General features: G+C 31.0%; 1 protein-coding gene across 1 annotated transcript in view; it reads left to right on the top strand.

Moving 5' to 3' along the window:
• LOC142324840 (nephrin-like) overlaps positions 1–17,611 on the top strand; it is a gene marked incomplete at its 5' end in the record, with an annotated part of 931,197 nt that extends 913,586 nt beyond the window's left edge. Inside the window, 2 exons of the mRNA XM_075365877.1 lie at positions 2,944–3,143; positions 14,663–17,611. Coding sequence (XP_075221992.1) covers positions 2,944–3,143; positions 14,663–14,905 — 443 coding nt within the window. The remainder of the gene's footprint in view (positions 1–2,943; positions 3,144–14,662) is intronic.
• Between the last annotated feature and the right edge of the window lie 3,079 nt (positions 17,612–20,690).

Genomic DNA, 20,690 nt, shown 5'->3' with positions numbered 1-20,690 from the left:
TAATAAATTACAAAAAGTTCTTATCTTTTAGTTCATTTGATTTTAATTTGTGTACACATTCACTAGTTTTCAAATGTTTTCTCTTTGTATTCGTTGTCCTGTATCTTTTTATTTTTCCTTAGTCTTAATGTTTTCTTCCTCTTTATATTAATGTCCTTTCTTTTATTAATATTCTTTCTTTGTTTGCAACATTTTCTTCCTCCTTATTTTTTTTTTTTTGGTTTGTAAAATTTTCTTCCTCTTTATATTTATCATCTTCTCTTAATGTTTTTATTCTTTCTTTGGTTTTAACACTTTCTTCCTCTTTACATTTATCATCTTCTCTTATTTTTTTTTCTTCCCTTGTTCTTAACATTTTCTTCCTCTTCATATTAATCTAGTCATTTTTTTGAGTTATATTTCTTCACGTTATCTTTGTTTTTCCTGTCTGATAGTTTCATTATCATTTTTATTATGTAACTAGTATACAGGAGTTCACTAAATGGAATAGTTTAATTATTATTAACTTTTACTTATACGACACTCCAGAAATCTGAAACTTTTGTTAATCAGCAACTCACGAAGATACAAATAATACTGGTCTAATAATACGAATAATAAAGGGACTCTTACTATATCCTAATATTTCATGTAAGATTGTTGAATTAATATTGTATAAATATTTGATGTTAATAAAAACTAATATTTCAGCAATTGTGTAACTGTCCACTTTATTAAAGAATTGGAAGATCTTATTTCATTTTCAAACAAAATCAAGTGTAGCAAAAAATGTTTATATGTAATTTAACAGGCATACAAGGAAGACATGTGGTGTCCACATCATATTTTTTTATTGAGTCATGCTAATAGTATGGTCACTTAAAAACACATTTAAGAATGCTGTTTATGTGTGACAATTAGACAAAAAGAAAAGTTTAAAACTGTGACCTTTTTATTTAATGTTTTATGGTAGGTAATGGTTTTGAATATGGGTTGGTGAATATTGGGTTTGTGTCCCAACCTAATCTTGAAAAGATTTTTTTTTTTATTTTACTTTGAGATTAGACTGTCTCATAATAGATTATTATCCTAACTATATTTTGACAGTTATCTTCTCCTATGCTGGAAAACCTATTCGTAAGTTAGTATCATTAATTGAACCCCATTATCAAAGTAAACTGGTAATAATTAAAAATAATTATTTTTATTGCAAAGCACTTCATCTGTTATTAAGACCATTTTGGGATGCTATTGAATCTGATTCAAAGAAATTTTATGCATTTATATTTTTAAGATGAAAGATAAATTTCATAGCATATGAAAAATGCCAAACCTAATTGGAATTTTAACCTAGAGCCTATCAAACGAAAAATAAAAAAAACTGCCACTCTACTAGAAAGATCAATGAAGTGATATTTATTAAGTGATAGCTGAACATTACTGATAAAAACTTCTCATACAACAGATATTTTGTCTGCAGAATTATAAAGCAAAAACAGAATGGTTAAATCATAATACTTCCATCTTATTTGTCAGATAACTTTAAAAATTTTGTTTTATTATCTTCCAGTGACTTTCTTATGAGTAAGTAAAAAATTATCCTAAATCTAAATTTAATAAACTAACTATTACTGCAATGGAAAGAAATCGTTCTACAAATCATAAAAATTTAGCTCCATTGTGTCATTGTGTACATCATCTGACAGTGTATCTTCTATTTGCTGTTTTGTGATGCCCAGCCTTTTAACAAAATAATCTTTTTCTTTAAATGTTACTGTATTATTTTAACCATTTGTTGATAAGACTGTTTAATTATCCTTGTTTACAGAAATTAAAATTATAGCAAGTACATATTATTAAACTGTAGACACTTATAATTACAAATTATTGCCGTAGGCCTCTTAGGCCACTCAAGAGAGAGAGAGAGAGCTTCATACCTTATTTATAGCACAGTTGAATTATAAATTTCAATAATAATTTTTCAGTAGTTATTACAAACATTCAATAAAATTATTAAAAATATTATATGTACCATTTTCTTGTGGTGACAAGAAAGCTCAATGAAAATAATGCCATTAATGATATAAATTATAAGTGCTGATTTACTAAAGAAAGTATACACATAGTCATCCTATAAGGCAATGCTGCAATCATGTTGTTACAGGAATGTCTGCAAACTAATTAGTTCTGATTAGCTAGCAATAAACATTTGGTGATTTCTTACCCACTGTTTATCAACAGAAAGTTGTTTAAGATATTCTCAGTTATAGAATTGAGAATATCTTAAAATATATAGTTATCATACAATGTATAATGTTATATCTTTTGAACATTTTATCATGCCTTTTTAGTTTATTACAACTTACTGTCATCATATAACCTAATATAATTTAACTGTAATTTATGTTCATTTATTTTTTTCAATTTATAAAGTGTAAAATTTTTTAACTGTAAAAAGCTATTAAGGAATAATTTAAAAATTCCAATGAAAATGGTTTTTAAAAAAAAATCTTGTTTATATATTTTTTTAGTATAAAGATATGTAACATGTGTTACAGTAAGGAGAGTGTTGGTGTTTACAAATTACGAGTTGTAAAAAAATAACATGTTTATGTTCAATTACAAACATTATTACTTGAAAAATAAAATGAGCAGTGATGATAAAAACAATATAAAAATTTAATAAAAATTCACTTAAATTTTTTCTAATTATTTTATCATGAACTTTGGCTCGGTGTAAGATGTATTATAACCAAATAACATTAGGACTTTCACAGATTTACGTATTCCACTTTTATAGTTGTAATTATCAAATTTTTTTTTAAATCTGCCATCCTGTAAAATTTGAAGTTTATCTGAAATTTTGCTTACCTGACAAGCAACCATGCTTTGGACGATGGAATTGTTAAGAATTACTATTTTTATGATTACTGTTGTTTTTAATCAGTAATATATGTTTTGTAGACTCAGAGTATCAGTTGGGTACACCAGGGCAAGGTCAGGTAGTGGGTAATGAAGGTCAACCAGTTGTAGCAGCATCTCCTTCTTATCAAGACACAATCCCCCGAAATAATGTTATTACCCGTAATGGAGATATTTATGACAACTATAAGAACAGATATACTCAACAGCAACAACAACCACAGCAACAGCAGCCACTGCCGGTTAGTATCAATAAAATATTTCATTTAAACTAAAATTTTATGTATACGTTTACAAAAATTACAAATATATTTTTCATAACTTCATTTATTTCACAGATTCTGTGGAGGCTAGGACTACATTATGGAGAGTAAAACACAAAACTTACATATTTAAAACAAACATTGAAATTTGTAAATAAATAAAAATTTAATACATATTTGTTTTACTATTGTACAATTCATAAAAATTATTTGGACACCGTTTATCTTTTAATAAATGATTTAAATTTTTATTTCTAGAAAAGTTTCAAATATAAAAAAATAGCTTTTAAAGGAGATTTTTTGCTTAAGTTTTGAATATATTACCAAATTTTCAGGTCTTCTTATTAAAAGAAGTTTGCAGTAAATTTTTAAAAATTTACAGAAAATTGAGAGATTTTGGTGATTTTTTTCAATATCAAGTGCAAACTGTTGAGGAAAAAACATGTATATAAGTTGTTATTTTTATTAAAACGCAGTGCAAGAACTTACTAGCAATTTGATATACAGACCAGATGTAGCATTAATAGTAAATACATAGAAAATAATTTCTCTTAGTTTGCAAATAACACAGATACTCCTTATCAAAGGCGTTCCTCCGATACCAGGAAATTTATTTTTCCATAAAATACATAGCTTTACTTTATTTTTAGGATTTGATTTTATTTATAATATATTGACAAAATCAAAATAGGAAATTATCTTGTATGAAAACTGTTTCAAATTTACTATTCTAATATTTTTTTCTATATCTTTGTTAATACGACTTGAGCAACAAAAACCTATTTTTTAAGAGGGTGCAACGAACTGATAAATACTTCAACTGAAGAAATAGAAATGTTGTTGCTGACTTTTTTTACTGAAAAAGTTCTTTGTACATGTATTTATGTAAAATTCCTTGCCAAGTCAGAATAAATTTTTACATATAATTTCATTCTCTCAACCAAATTTCTTCAGTTTATGTTTTCATGCATAATACCATAAACAGTAAAAAAAAAAAAATTCATATTTTGGGCATAAATTGAAATAAACAAAGCCACTGAAGCAAACATAATTTTGCTTTTGTTTTGTGTGGAGCATAATGATAACATAAAAACAAAATGCACTGGATATGGTTTTTGCCTAATACCATCCTTCATGTTCATTTGATACATCTGTAAAAAACTATTCATATTAACCTAACTATCCTTAGGTTTTAATTGAACATTGATATAAAAATTCACATGTGTGCACACACACACACACACACACACACACACACACACACATATATATATATATATATATAGTTGTTTTGATTGTTCAACTTGAAAAGAAAAAAGTCATAGATGATAATTACTAACTTTAATAGTTCAACAACACATATAAGCCAGCCACTCAAACATAACTGCTGTAAATGTTTTAAAAATCAGTGTACCAAAAATATATTGTTATTTTTTCTGTTTCCTTCATTTTATTACATTAGACTCTTAACGCTTCTCATTTACTGGTTTACTTTTCCTTTTTTTTTTATTACTTTCATGATAATTCTGAAACAATTCATAAAATATTTCAACAGAAGTGACAGTTACATTTTTAAGATAATACTAAAAATAACTGTTAAATACCTCACATGAGAAGATAGAAATATACCAGAACACTCCAAAAATATCTCATCTGAAAGGCAATTTTTTTATGAAAACATTGTTCCTGAAATCAAAGAAAACATCGCTTGAAACACAAACTAAAAATTAAGTACTGTGAACAACTGTAAAGTTTACAAATAATTTTTATAATAAAATGTGTTGCATTTTAATAGATTTGGAAAAGAAGAGATTTAAAATAAGCCATGTTACCATATATACATTCATGAATTACACTGGTGAACTAACGGGGTCAAAATGTAGTCTTCATCCATCATTGTTCAGAATATTGTATTTATATGATATATACACCTGTTAGCTTACTTCATGTTACTGGGTCATATTAATTATAATTAGCCTGAAACTGTTATTAAGATATCCTTTTGGCAGAAGCAAATGTGTGTGTGTGTGTGTGTGTGTATGTGTGTGTGCACGCGCATGTCATGTGTAAAATAGCTCTGCAACACATTTTATCTTTAACTCATAAAACATATATGTTTCTTACAATTATATAAATGTAATTTTTCCATTATAGTTTTCATTACTTCTGCAACAGTGTATATCTTTTAGCGTTATGAAAATATAATTATCTTTTAAGTACTTTACCATACCACCACTTACAAACTGTTATAGTCTTTTAACACTATTAAGTTTTATTATCCCTCTGCTAAGACACTTGTATACAGTATCATTTTTTTACTACTAGACCCGTATGTTATGATCATAAAGTAAATGTTAGCATTTTATCTTTCAAATGTTTTATTTTGTAATATAAGAAATTATATTATAATTATTTATTCATACATCACCTTTATTGCTTCTTATTTACGCTCGAAAGAAGGAATAAAATAATAATAATACAAATGTGCCAGATTCACTACCACAGCTCTCTTATTATTTTTTTTTTTCAAATTCTGTTTCTACATTAATTGGAAGAAGCTGTTAACATGCAACTTTGAACAGATTTTCTATCGCCTCAGATCTTCCATGAAAATACAAGTTACTGTTTGTTAATTAAATTAATTTTTAAAAATATATTTTGATAATAAAGTGACTTAATAAGCCCAGTTAGATTAAAATTTACCAAAGTTCTTTACTTACATTAAAAAGGTATTTAACTGCATTTGTATATTATTGGTGTCACTATCAATACTGCTTGCACTTTTATTCCATTCAAGTTATTACTAGGAGATTTTTACTTTTCCATTGGAAGGATTTAAGATGCGGTTGAAAATCATTATAAATATGGTTGTAGTTTGTTCATTTATTATACTGTTTTGTTTTTTTATACAGAGTTCAATGTAAATATTTGCCTAGAGGTCTGGGGAAAAGATCAACAGATTTTTCAAAAGCTAATATTTATTAACTACCTGCAACACATTAAGTGACCACAGAGAAATTATTATAGGCCTGTAGCTTATCTAGATAAGAACTCAACAGACTTTTGAAAAGTATAAAATGTTACATATCTTCACCATCTTATCCAAACATACAAATAAAACATTGTTATTTTAACACATTTTTTCTCTTTCTAGTCATCAGGTTTCAGCTACATTCTTGAGAACTGACCTAACTCGTTGTGCCTTCTTTGAAAGAAGTTCCTTTACAATTGATGACTGCTCCAGTATCAGTTACCAATGTTTAAATCAAACATCTTTTTTCTCTTTAAATAACTTTTCTGACTGTTCCTTTATAAATGTTTTAGAGATATTCTGATAGTCATACTTCTAATTATCAGTTACTTCTCTCTCTGATATATTTTTTGGTTATCTTTTTTTTTATTACTGAATCCATGAGTAGTGCAGCAGGGCATTAGCATGAATGCAAGGACTCTGTTCTTCACTGTCATTGACTGGAATCCAGAATAAATTTTTATTCAAATTATTACAGTATATAAAATGACCGCTAGCAAATGATATTGAGAGAACTACATATGTAAAATATCTAGGTTGTTGTTAATGTTTCTTCTGTACTTTGGATTTGTAGTATGTGGTCGACTAACTTAGAATTTACAGTATTGTAGTATGCTTTGTATCTTTGTTTTACTAAGTTGCATTTGTTCAGTGTAGAACTTGGTGAAAGTTAGAGCAGTTAAGTTTATACATTCCCACAGCATTGTTTGTTCACCAATGTGCTTTATGTGCAATGTTTTTTTTTTTTTAACTTTTTTTTAAATGTTAGCAAAATTATGGAAAATTTTGTTTTATCTTTATTTTCTACATCAGTATGATGCATTTTGTTTTATTTTTTATTTATCTTGCCCAGGATTGAATCAATGTATTGGTTACCTCAAATATTATTAATTTAATTATTATTAATTTGGGTTTAAAAAAACCCAAAGTAAGTGTAATTTCACCAAAGTTTTTCCTTAAAAGCCTGAATTAAACAATTTGTAAAACCACACATTTCAGGTAGTTTCTAACTAAACAAATTGTAAACCGAAATAAACTCATATCTGTTGATAAGGGAAATGTTTGCATATTCATATTTAAAAACAAAATAAGTTTGTGAGGAAGTTTATCACAAACATTTAAATACATCAGGATTTTTAGTAGCATTGTTATTAATTTTACATAACAGATGCGATATATGATGCAGATTTATTCCAAGGAGAAAGATACAATTTAAAATAATAATAAAACAAAAACAATGTAATGGAAATAAGAGAACTTGAAAACATAATATAATATAATTTTTTTAACATAATTTGCTTGAGGGGAAATAATAATTGTCATACTATCAGGAGAGTCCGAGTAATGAGAGCAATTCATGGCTGCTAGCAATTCAACATTACAATACATGATATACACAAATGCACCAAGCTACTTACAATGTTTAAATTATGTATGGTGTAAATTATGGTGTATAAAAATAATAAGCATGTCCAAACATTTTATTTTTATTTTTTTAAATGTGTTATTTATTGAATTTAATTAAATTAACTTTAAAAAACAAACACTTTTCAATTATTCTTCAAATGCAAAATTGAGTACAAAACCAAATTAACATTTTTAAAATTGTTATAATTTGTTTCTCATTTGTAGCTTACTTCTAAAAATCAGCATTTAAAGAATTGAAAAGTTTTATTTTTATTTTTTAGTTTTCTTAACTTAAATTTTATACAGGCCAACAATATTGCTCACTTGAAAAAAGCCACTCCCAAGAATAAGTAAAGGAATACAAAAAATTATATAAATCATATGATTTATATAATTTAATCTTATATGGTAAAGTTGTTTGAATAATTATGTTTTAAGTATAATATTTAACATTTTAAATGTAATACAATATATAATATGTTATATGTTATATTTATAATATAGTATTTAATATTGATAATAATTATCAATATAAAATGTTATTTGAATTTAATCAGAGTTAATTAAAAATATTTATTCTTGATTTAATATGAAAGTGAAATTATTTTTCATTTTTTATTGTAACTTTAAATATTTTGTATTTGAAAAATTTTTCAAAATAATTTTTATTTTAATTCAATAATTTCCAAACAGTAAAATTTTGTTACTTTTTTTGTAATTTTTTCACTAACTAAATTAAAGGGTATTTTTAACAATTTTATACATATATTGTATTTTTGTGATCAAAAACCAACTTGAACAACACGAGTACAGAATTACAAAGTAAATGAGATGACACTTATTTTTATTTTCCAAAAGCACTTTTGCAGGATCCCACATGATCAGTTGTACAGGGTGATTCAAAGAAACGGGAAATTAAAAAAATTAAATAACGTTAATGAAAAATTTTTTAGAAAATGAATTTTATTTCATGTAATTGTACAAATGTTGCCATTTTAGGATACATACATTTTAGTTTATTTTTTAAAGATGACATCTTGCAGGTGACCTCCTCTTCTACGTAAACACTCACGAAGTCTCTTCGTTAAATTGTTCATGGTTTGACGTAACATCTCAACTGGAATATCCGCAATTGCTTCTCGGATCTTTGCCTTCAGTTCTTCCGTTGTAGCAGGTCTACTGTGGAACACTTTGCTTTTAAGGTGACCCCCACAAAAAGTAATCGCAAGCTGATAGATCAAGCGATCTGGGAGGCCATCTAATGTCACCACTTCATGAAATGACACGTTGTCCAAACAATCGGCATACAGCTGCCATCGATATTCGTGCAGTATGTGATGTTGCTCCGTCTTGTTGAAACCAGGCTGTGTTAAGAATTGTTGGAAATTTCTTTTGTTGGTCCACAACAAAGGTTTCAAGCACGGCTACGTAATGAGCCGACGTTACTGTAATCGTAAGACCGTTGTCATCCTCAAAATAATAAGGGCCTATAACACCGTAAGATGACATAGCACACCACACGGTCACTTTCTGGCTGTGCAACGGACGCTGGTGTAGATGCGTAGGATTTTCTTGTGCCCAGTATCTGAAATTTTGCTTGTTAACAAATCCACTGAGGTATATATGCGCTTCGTCTGACATCCACAATTTGTGAACAAACTCTTCGTTATCATTTATCTTCTGAAGCATTACATTACAGAATTGTGCTCGCACAACTGCATCGTTCGGTTTCAGTTCCTGGACGATCTGCAACTTGTATGGATAGTATTGCAAGTCCTTCACTAACATTCTTCGAACATTTGAACTATGCAATTGTAAAGATGCTGCTCTCAGCATCTTCACATCGGTCAATCCGTCGTGGACGGATTGACCGATGTGGACTTTGTGTGACAGCATCTTTTTTTTTTTTTTTTTTTTTTTTTTTTCTTTCTTAAACACCCCCAACATCCCCGGCCTCCGCCGTTAGGCTATGCGCAGGAATGTCGGAGTGTCGTGGCAGTCGACTGCCCCCCTGTCTTGCCTTTTCTTTGGCGTCCCATCGGGGTCCTCTCAGTTTCATCAAGATGCAGCAGCCCTCCCTTCTGGACGACCACTACATCCCTCCACTTAGAGGCTACCCTTCCCGTCCCTACACTAGGTTGCCGGCTACGCATTGCGCGAAGCCGGCAAACCGCCGCGTCCCCCTCTCACACCTGAGGGTCCCAAATGCATCATCGGAGCACCCCAACTGACCTTCATTCTTGCATATGAAGGAGCCAAAGCGTCCTCTGCATCCAGGCTGCCTCCCTGGCCCTGCACGGCGACCACGATTCGCCCCCTGTATTTTATTTATTTATTTATTTTTCCTCCCTTCAGTTGCAGCCCATCACGTTGGCGTCTGAACTTATTCCTCCTTCCGCAATCCGCGGGCACGTTCGCTGTGAGTGCCCTCGTAACCGTTAGAAGGAACACAATCAATAAAATAAAATAATACCACAATCATACAATATAAGGAAAATACATAATAAATGAAACCCACTTCATGTTGTCTCTTCGGCGATGTCACCTCTAGCCGTGGCCCTCCTGCACACAGTCGAAGCGATCGTGCTTGTCATCTCGAGCCGGCCGTAGAGTACCAACCACAGTGACAATGGAGACAATGAATTCACAATACAATACAACACAAAAATAATATATATAGTAGAAGAAACACACAGTATACTTGCTAGGGACATTGCTGCTTACCCGCACCTAGAAGTCTTCTCCCCACTCTCTTCCATGTACCTCCTTCGTCTTCAGGATGCTAGCCACCATGCTCTGTACCGCATCCCATTCTCTCTTCCCTTTCAGCATGTGAGCTACAGTTGTTTCTGGAGTGAGGCCATCTGTGCCATGCCTACGCCGGACCACAGCCCACCTTTCGCACTCGTAAAAGGTGTGCTCCGGCGTGTCATCCTGACCGCAGTAGAAGCACCTCGGTGTCCGTCTTCTCTTGAACCGATGTAGGTAGACCCCGAACTCCCCGTGTCCAGACAGGAACTGCGTGAGGAAGTAATCTACCTCCCCATGCCTCCGCCTGACCCACGGTCCCAAGTCCGGGATCAGTCTCCTGGTCCATGCCCCAGCCGTAGCCGTTCTCCAGATCTCCTGCCAGTTGACCATCAGCTGCCTCCCGGCTTCCGCCTTCGGCGTTCCTTCGTATGTGGAGACCAGCTGCGTGGCCCGCAGCTCGATGGGAGGCACCCCTGCAATGACTGCCACTGCGCATCCAGATACGGTGCGGTACGCCGATGTTATGCGTATCGCCGCTCTTCTGGTAAGGGAGGCTAGCATCCGTACGTTCTTTCTCGAAAGTGCGTCCTTCCAGGCCGGGACCGCGTACAGCAAGACGGAGGAAACCACTGAAAGGATCAGCCGTCGCTTGCTCGCCCGTGGTCCGCTCTTGTTGCCCATTAGTTTTTGTAGAGCGTCTTGTATCTTCTCGGCCCTCTTAGTGACCTCTCTGAGGTGGGTGTTAGACAGCCCATTCTTGTCAATCCACACGCCCAGGTACTTAGCGCAACCGGACGTGTGGACCCGTACGTCGTCTACCATGAAGGACATTCCTCTCAGTCTTCTTCTGCCGGTGATCGGGACAGCTGCCGTCTTGTGCGGTGCCAGTCGTAGTCCTCTCTCCCCCAGCCATCTGCTGACGACTGCCACCGCCAAGTTTGCCTTATCTTCTACCTCCTCCTCCGTCCGTCCCGACACCATCAGCGCGAGGTCATCTGCGTACGCGACCGACTGGCATCCTTCCGGGAGTTCTTCCCGCAGAAGGCCGTCGTACGCGATGTTCCAAAGAAGAGGCCCAAGCACCGACCCCTGCGGAACGCCTCCAAACATGTTGAAGTCATCTTCTCCTTCCTCTGTGCGTACCCGCAGAGATCTCTCATGCAGATAGTCATTTATTACGGCGAGCAAGTAGCCGCTGATCCCTCTCTCCCGGAGTATTCCCATGATCACTCCCCATGGCACGCTGTTAAATGCATTCCTGATGTCTAGGAGAATGATCAATGGGATGTGTGACAGCATCTTGTAAAGCTTGAACATTCTGTGGTGTCCGGACGGTTCGCTCACGGTCTGGAGGTTTCTTTTTCATTGCCGAACCAGTTTCCTCAAAATTAGATATCCGTGTTTTAATTACATGTGCTGATGGAACACGGTCGTGCCGTCCCAGATTAAAATGACGGCGAAATTCTCTACGCGCTCCCTCCACACTGTCATTGTTTTTGTAAAACACTTTGATAGCAAATGCACGTTGCGCACCACTCCAAGGATCCATGACAACTAAATGGCAGGTTAGGTTAGAGAGACTGGCGCCATTTATCAAGTGGTACCAATCGCCCACAGCTAGCAGCACAACTTTCAAAATTTCCTGTTTCTTTGAATCACCTGTATATAAGATATGTTTATATAAAAAATTATATATCGAACATAAAAACATTTAAATTAAAATTAAAAAAATTAAAATTACAATCATATATACAAAAACATATGAAGTCAGTTAAATAAAATAACTACTTTTATATGTCATAATTAAGTTAAAAAATTTTTAATTAAGATTAAGTTTAAAAATAAAATAAAATAGAAAATTTATACTATGTAACCTGGCCAGCCAATGTTACATTACTGAGTGGAATTTGAATTAAATTATTTATATACATTATTTATTATATCTATTTTTATCTAAAAACAAGCTGCCATCTGTTGCTGCTTTTATAAGAGTGTCATCTTGATATACTCTCTGAAAGCTGATCAAGTTGGAAATTATTTATATATATATATTATTTAAATTAAATTTCTTGAGTTCCACTATTTCCACATTTGTCCAATAATGAGATACAGTATGTTTGTCAGCAACATTAGATAAACCCAATTTACCAATTTTATAATTTCTAATGTGTTTTAAATATCTAGTTTTAAAAGACCTGTTAGTTTTACATATATATATATATATATATATATAAATAAGTAAAACTAATAGTTCTTTTAAAATTATATTTTTAGAACACATTTCCTGGCTGAAATTGGCAATTTCTGCACTCCACCAATACGTTTTATGTTTGGTGGGGTATCTGGTAGACATTTGCACCTACTCAAGCGCTTCTGACATAGCATCTGCGAGTCCGTCAGAGTCAACTCTCTGAGAGCTTCTCGAACAGTTTCTTCTTGAAAGTCACAATATCTAGAGTGGGGCCTGGGAGCCGCCCCCACTCTACTCGTAGCCTGTACAACCTCGAACTCAATATAATGGTGGCCACGTAATGTCTCACCGTTGAGCTCCCTCCATCCCAGAATTCTATTAAGTAGGTGGTGATAGACAAGTGTAAGATCAAGGATACTCGAGTACTCTCCTCTACAAAAAGTGGCTAACCCTTCATTAACGCATGTCAGACGAGCTAGTGCTATGGCCTCGACCAGGATAGCTCCTCTATCCTGAGGAGGCAACATATTATGGCAACCCCATTCAACACACTGTGCATTAAAATCCCCAGATACAACGCATGTGCATCTGCTGCTAAGGATCATGTCGAATAATTCATCCACTCTCTCTTTATATGTAGATGTCCATATTTGGAAAGCAGTAGCAATAAAGATCTTAACAGCAACATCAGCCCACACAAACATACTACCCTGGCCTGAGTTCGGGATGCTCTGTCCTATAAGAAGGATGGCGGGGCATTACAGCACACATCTTTGAACCATCTCAATTCATCAGTTACGGATTTGAATACTAGATCGTGGATGCCGGTGTTCTTTGATGGTTGGGTTCAATCTTTCGGGACAGTCTCCAGAGAGGTTCAGCCTGGTAGACTAAGGAATGTGTATGCAATACAGACAATTGGTAGATCTACATTATGTTCTGTATGTTTGTTCAAAGTAAGCATTGATAAACACGGAGACTATCTGTCGGCTCAATATTATTGGGTCAGCGCTGAATCTCCATGTCAGTTGGCGAAACCAGGCCAAATGGATAATAGTTGAGAATTTCATACACTATTTGGTAAAAGAAAGGATTGCCAAGGGCGTGTAGCGTGCTGCCTGGGCTTTCCCATATTCTTCTTTTGTTTGTTTTGTAGGTGCTAATTTTATTATTTAGGGTGCTGTTTTATTGTACTTGCGTGTTGAACTCACTTCTTTCACTTCAGATAGATAGTGGATTTCAGTTCTTTTCTACATTTTGTTTACTCAGTCTTGTTTGAGACTAATGTAAGATATGTTGATTTTGTTTTTAAGCTATAATAGTACACCAATGGGAATGTCACATGTGGCATTTGCATCAGTGGCAAACTGACTGAGGCAAAAAGAAGGCTGAGAGATGCCTTTTCTCGAGGTTTTGAAGATGACTTCCAGTAAAGCCCATGATAGCTAGGTACGATGAGGGTACGCCACCCTCTTCATACCGCGTTGCCAAGCCACGCCGGCTTGGCAACTGCAACTGTCACATGGTGGGTGTCTTCCACAATGAAGTCAGGACGTACAAATATTTTATGCAGTATATTATTTACTTTAAAATCACTTCAAGGTTCACTACTTACATCTTTTCTTTTCTGTAATTTAATGATTGAATTTTTGTGGGCATATTGGCAATTATTCTATTTACTTTGGCAAGGATTTGGGTTTTACATATAATGATTTCTATATTAATTATAGAAATTAAATTTTGTAAATTAATTTAGTTTATTATATTATTATCAGTTTAATAAATTAAAATGAATACATTTTAATCACAAAGTTTACCACAATTAACTTTTATTGTATGATTTTTTTTAGTTTTTGAATTATGGCATATGCTGTGCTATCTACTGACTAATTCTAAATTTTGTAACCATTCTGGGATAAGTGTACTTCAGAAATAGTAATCATATCTGTGTTTCTTTATCATAATAAAATAATTACTGATCTCTTTAATAGGTATAATAACATATTGTAGTGAAGAATCAGTAGGAATGTGAGGTTTTATTAATTTTTAAATATCCTACTCGCATAATTTTAAGTCTTGTTTTATTTCTACTGCATAATTTATCTCCTCTTATTCTAGCAAGGAGAAGAAGTGACATATGCAGAATTATGTTTGGCTCGACCAACTACACTCGGTACAGGAGTAGAAGGTAGTATGGGCACAGGACCTGGTGGTGGTGGTGTAATTCATCGCAATGAGCCAACAGTTTATGCTGAGATCGATCACAGTCGACGGCCACCTCTTATCTCTCCTGGTACACACAGAGAAATTGTTACCGTCCGCACACCTTTAATGGCTAATGCACAGGAAAGCTGTGTATAGCTACCCTACCTTTATTAGATAAAGATAACCTAAGCCTCAAATAATAGGTTTAACTTGATTTTAACTGAATTTTTCTCTCTTATTATGAAATATATAAAAAATTGTATAAACCATAAAACTTTCATTTCTTTTTTATCCTGTTGATAAGCTAGTAATTCAAATATTTTACAGTATATTTGAAAAAGTGTATGTAAGTTTTTTCTATGAATAAATTTTATACTATCGTGTAAGTAAATAAAGGTGACATATAAAATAAAATTAAATTTAATTAATAAATTAATTAATTAATGAGGTAATTTTCTAGCAAGATTATCAAAATGTTACTATTTGTAAATATTAGAACAATTACTGTAATTTATGAGATCGAGTGATTCTTGGTCAGTATTTTTGTGTCAAAGACATTATAATGTTTGGAACTAGACATGAAGAAATAAATTAAAATTTATAAAGTGTTTTATATAGTTATCAATAATTTTTCCCAAATAGTATGTTATTATTGGTTATGTAATGTAGTTCAAATATTTTATTAAAGAAAATCTGAAAGAATGAATGAAAAAGCAAATGGACCGAGATTTGTAAATACAGTAAGTAGTATTATTTCAATTTCAGTAAATATAATGACATATAGTTTATATTACATTACAAGACTGATAATTATGTTTTTCATGTATATTAAATTTTTAATTATTTAATTTGAAACATGTATTTTTATGTTATATTTATACTTCAGTAAGCACAATTTGTTAGTTTTAATATTGCTATTTTTTGTTAGTGATGTATTTGGTCACCTTAAAATAATTTTAAATGAATGAAAACATATGATGTTGCATATCATTTTTAAAACAGAACAAAGTCCTATTAGAGAAGTATATTTTTAGAAATTAACAATAATTATAGTATGAGATTTCAAAATTTTTTATATGGGTAATATATATGTGTGTGTAGAACCTCATTAGGTTTTTAATTCTTTTTTAACAAAGAAAATTATTTATAACATATCAGTGACAAATACATAGTCAGTTTACCAACACAACTATTTTTCTAGAATGTTACAGATATAATATCAGAAAATTTTAGTGTAAATTTAAATATATAACTAAATGAATTACATCAGGTGATAAGAAATTAAAAATAATGTGTTACGTATTATGGTGAAGAAGATTTGACTTAATTCACATTAAAGATTTTTATAATTCAAGTACAGAAATTAAAATATTTAAAGTTTACTATATACTTTTCATATATTTAAAATATTTAATTAAAATGAAAATTGCCAAACACTGGCAAGTTTTTTTTGTGTCTGTAATAATATCTTGATTACTTTTATTTTTCAATGGTGATTTGCTACTTTATTGTATAGCTTAATTATATATAATTAAGAAAACCAAATTATATATATAGGGTGTTTCATTCTAATCGCCCCAGGCGATTTTCTTGTAAACTGCGCACAATAAAAAAATGACCTAAACAAAAGTTACTCAGATTGGAGAGTAATACTTCATGGTGACCTTGTATTTGACCTTAAACTTGACCCTGATCATTATTTAAAGGTTAACATGATTTTTTTTAAATTGGAAATACCTATTTTTGACCCCACCAATGAAAAGAACAGAAAATTTTATATCGAAATATGTGGTCACAATATGACCGTGGACCATTTTTTCAGGTTGTTTCATTTTAATCGCCCAGGCGATATTCTCGTAAACTACACACAACACAAAAAAGTAACAAAAACAAAAGTTATTCAGATTCAAGAGGGACACCTTATGGTGACCTTGAAATTGACCTTACTTAAAGTTTAACACAATTTATTTCAAATTAAATGACCTATTTCTGATCCCGTAAATAAAAAGAGCAGAAAATTTGACATTGAAATATGTGGTCACACAAATAATCTTTTTTTTAAGGTCGTGCGGCTAATCATCAGAGATAGTGTTATACAATAGTGACGTAAACAAACAATAAATCTGTTATAAATGTTGGTTTATTATACTCTTGTATGAAATATTTATCTATGAATTTTTGATTGAGATTATTTTGATTACTGATTATTTTTAGTGGCAAAATTTGATGTGTTTAAATAAACATAATTTTTAAACAAATAATGCTTTTATCACATAAGAAAATCCCGTAATATTGATCTTAAATATTTCTGCTCATTACTTTATAGATGGTGACAAATTTTTAAGTTTATTTATTAAGTTCTTAATAATAATATTACATGATGACAAATAATATTAAAAATTCAGATTTTTAATAATAATCTTTCCTTTTATTTATATTAATATTTATCATAAGTGTAGACGTGTGGCTAACATGATTCAGTTTTTTTATTATCATACATACATATATATTTTTTTTAATTGTAAGAGTAAAACAGATTATTAAAATACCTCTCTGTTAATTGTGACCAAAACAATGTGACATCAGAATAATTATTATTACCATTATTAAAGAAATAATATAGTAAAGAATGGTGTTCCAGTGTTGTTGCAAAGAGGTAATACTGTAAATTAATAATAAAAGATTATTATAATAAAATCTAAAAGATAAGCCAATAACTCCATGTATAAATTTAAGTTTATGTAATACTATAAAATATATATTATATACATACATATTATAAGCTTATATTTGTATATAACAAAATACTTAAAATAAATGATAACTGTGAATAATAAAACTGTTATGATAAATTAAAAATAATTTTATTTATTTATAGTCGTTTACAATATTAACTGTTAGCTGTTTGGAAGTCATTCAGATATTCAGCATGTCATCTTACCTCATTATTTCCTCCCCACTACCAATTATTGAACATTGATCATAAAAGTTGAGCAAAAAAGTAGAATTGCTCATTAATATAAATTGTATGCTTAAATATTAAAATAAATTAACTAATTACTTTTGCAGGTTTATTTAGCCGTTGCTTAGCATATTTAATTGCTAACTGTTAACATGTTCAGAGCAAAATAAGCTCCTGAAAAAGTATTAAAATAGTAAATTTTAAGCATGAATTAAAACTAAAACTGGCATGTTAATATTTTAAATATCATAATTACATTTTTAAGTTTTTTTAAATTATTTAATATTTTGTTTTCAATTTGCTTAATAAAACAAATTTATTTTAATAATTACAAATTTGTTTAATCATGCAAGAAATAAGGTAAATAAAGATTATAAACATACTATATAATCAATGTTACTAAATGAATTTGTTTAATACAGTAGGACAAACTGATTGAGGTTTGTCTTTTAATCTTAAAATCACCTTAATTAAGTCTTGATTCAAAAAATAAACTTTGATTAAAAAATAAGATTTTTTTAAAACATGTTTTTCTTCAAAAAAATTTTTTTTTTTATTTGTTTTCAATAAAGTTACTTTTAAAAAAATCATGTGGGAAAAATTGATCAAGCACAGATTCCCTTTTTTTTTGATAATATTACTGTATTAATAATTTTTATTTTAATATAATTATTAATTATAAGTTATTGATCATCAAGAAAAAAATTGAGAACCAAAACTTAAGATGGGCGAAGATGGAAAGACAATTTTTAATTGATGACTTCTCGTTTTTACACAATCAAATGATTAATTTACAAACATTAATAATAATAATGATAATAATAAAATAAAAAAACAATTTAAAATTTTAAGGAAAATTAGATTGAAATAAATCATCTTTTTTTAAGAAGACATACAGTTTGATAAGGAAAAGGCAAGCTCTGATTCAGAAAGCAGTGAGACAAGAATGTTCTTATCGCAATTGCTTTTCAGTTTGTGATTAAGAAAAACAAAATGTTGATAGATACCAGAGGACACATTTGGGAGCTGAGTAACTATATGAAAAAATATTAGTATTATGATTCACTTAGCTTTATGGCAGAAACCAAACATGAGTTTACAAGAGATTTTATATGAAGTAGATTTATTGTTAAGAGAAAAATTCAATTTAAGATGAATAACAAACAGTAAAGCAAAGCTAATGAAATGTAATAAAAACTGTGTTCAACTCTTTCGTTCAAATATTATACTCTAATCATACTGACAAAACTTCAAAAAGTTGCAGAATTATAATTTATAGAGCAAAATTGCAAAGGATGGCAAAGTAAGGTTTAGACTAAAATCACATTGGTACGGTAAAGGGGAGCTTTCATGCAGAAAAGAAGTCTCCTACTATCAACTATAGATATAAGAATTAAAAATGTGCTGTAAAAATACCTGAATGGAGTATATTGTTTTGTGGTAACAAAACAAGGAAAATAGTAAATCCAAAAATTTTTTTTGGTGAAAAACACTTGAGGGTTATTATCACCCAGACATGATATGTTTTTATAATAAACAAACATATAACACATTTTGTCTGGATTAAAATAACAAAATTTCAAACTGCTGTATGGCAATTGGTGATATACATTACAGTAATTAAATTATTGAGTATAAATAACTGGGCCTAAGAAACTATAATACATAAGATAAAAACATTCATTACTCCCTAGAATAGTTCAAATTTTAGCGCCCAGCGTAAACTTGTGATGTAATGCACACATAACACATATAATTGAACAAGGATACTGTCAGTCAGCAGAGGCAGTGAGCACAAACTGCTGCATCTATTTGAGTATTCAGATATCCATGAGTGAGCCAAGTGTGTCCTGTTTGCAAATGGCAGATAATAACCTCTTGATGGTTAATTCTGCATGAGGAGCTACACGGTGAAACTGTTGTTAATTGAGTGAAATTTGTTGTTCATGGTAGCATCTCATTCATCATGAACCACCTCTACAAGAAACAGCAAGATCATTAGAAGCTACACGATCGGTGAAAGGAGACTGGAGAAGAAAATGTTTAAGTCTGCCTTCTACACGGATTAGATCTAAATCATCCAAGAATGTATCGTGAACTAAGCTTACTTTGTTTATCAATAACTTTATTAATTTTAAGATTGTTTACCTCATTGTTGAAATGCATGGATTGTGATCGACATATAAAAAAATAAAGACTATGATCTAATTCCTTAGTGGTTAAAGTTAGGTTCAGGCAGTTTTGATTTAATATTGTAAATGAATCTGAAATAGAAGCAAAATGATCGTAATAAAGCATGTAAAGATGAAAGAAAACCTTTTTGTGTAATCACAAAAAACATTAGATACACATGAAAATAATATAGTTTTACACCTGTCTAATAAACATTCAGGATTTATATTTCTATCATTGGACGTAATATTACCATTCGTTGGCCAGTGGGAAGAAGAATGTACCACTACAGTGACATATCAAGTAGTGTGCTGAGTGAGCAACCTGTAGACAAATCTTCTGTTGAATTATCACAGAATTTGATGTTATGCCAGTTGGTAATTGAATTTTATTGAATTTCAGATACTTACCTGTAAATACTTTCCAACTCGAAGAATGTCCATGAATCCAACAAAGTGTTATTGTGGAATCCGTGTGTAAGTGTATCTTATCAACGTGTATCTTTAATGCAGTAGATAACTTCACAAATAAACGTGAAAATAGTAAACAACAACAGAGTTCTAGTTTGAGTAATGTGATTTGTTTTAAGGGGGCTAGTTTTTATATTGAAAATAGTAAATTTTCAATATCTTTATCAGTAAATCAGATGTAATTATATGATTGGCGAATAAGATGCATATATAAAGGCAGCAACTGCAGCCCTTAATAGAGGCATCAGAAAATCCATCCAATTGATTAGAATGAATTTTACTATTATTATTATTAAAATTAATGGTAATGCTAATTAAATGTAAATAATTATACAGC

The sequence above is a fragment of the Lycorma delicatula genome, chromosome 5 (assembly GCF_047948215.1).
Source record: "Lycorma delicatula isolate Av1 chromosome 5, ASM4794821v1, whole genome shotgun sequence".
Taxonomy (NCBI): Eukaryota; Metazoa; Arthropoda; class Insecta; order Hemiptera; family Fulgoridae; genus Lycorma; species Lycorma delicatula.
The sequence above is the reverse complement of the archived record's forward strand: the minus strand, read 5'-3'. Positions and strand labels throughout refer to the sequence as shown.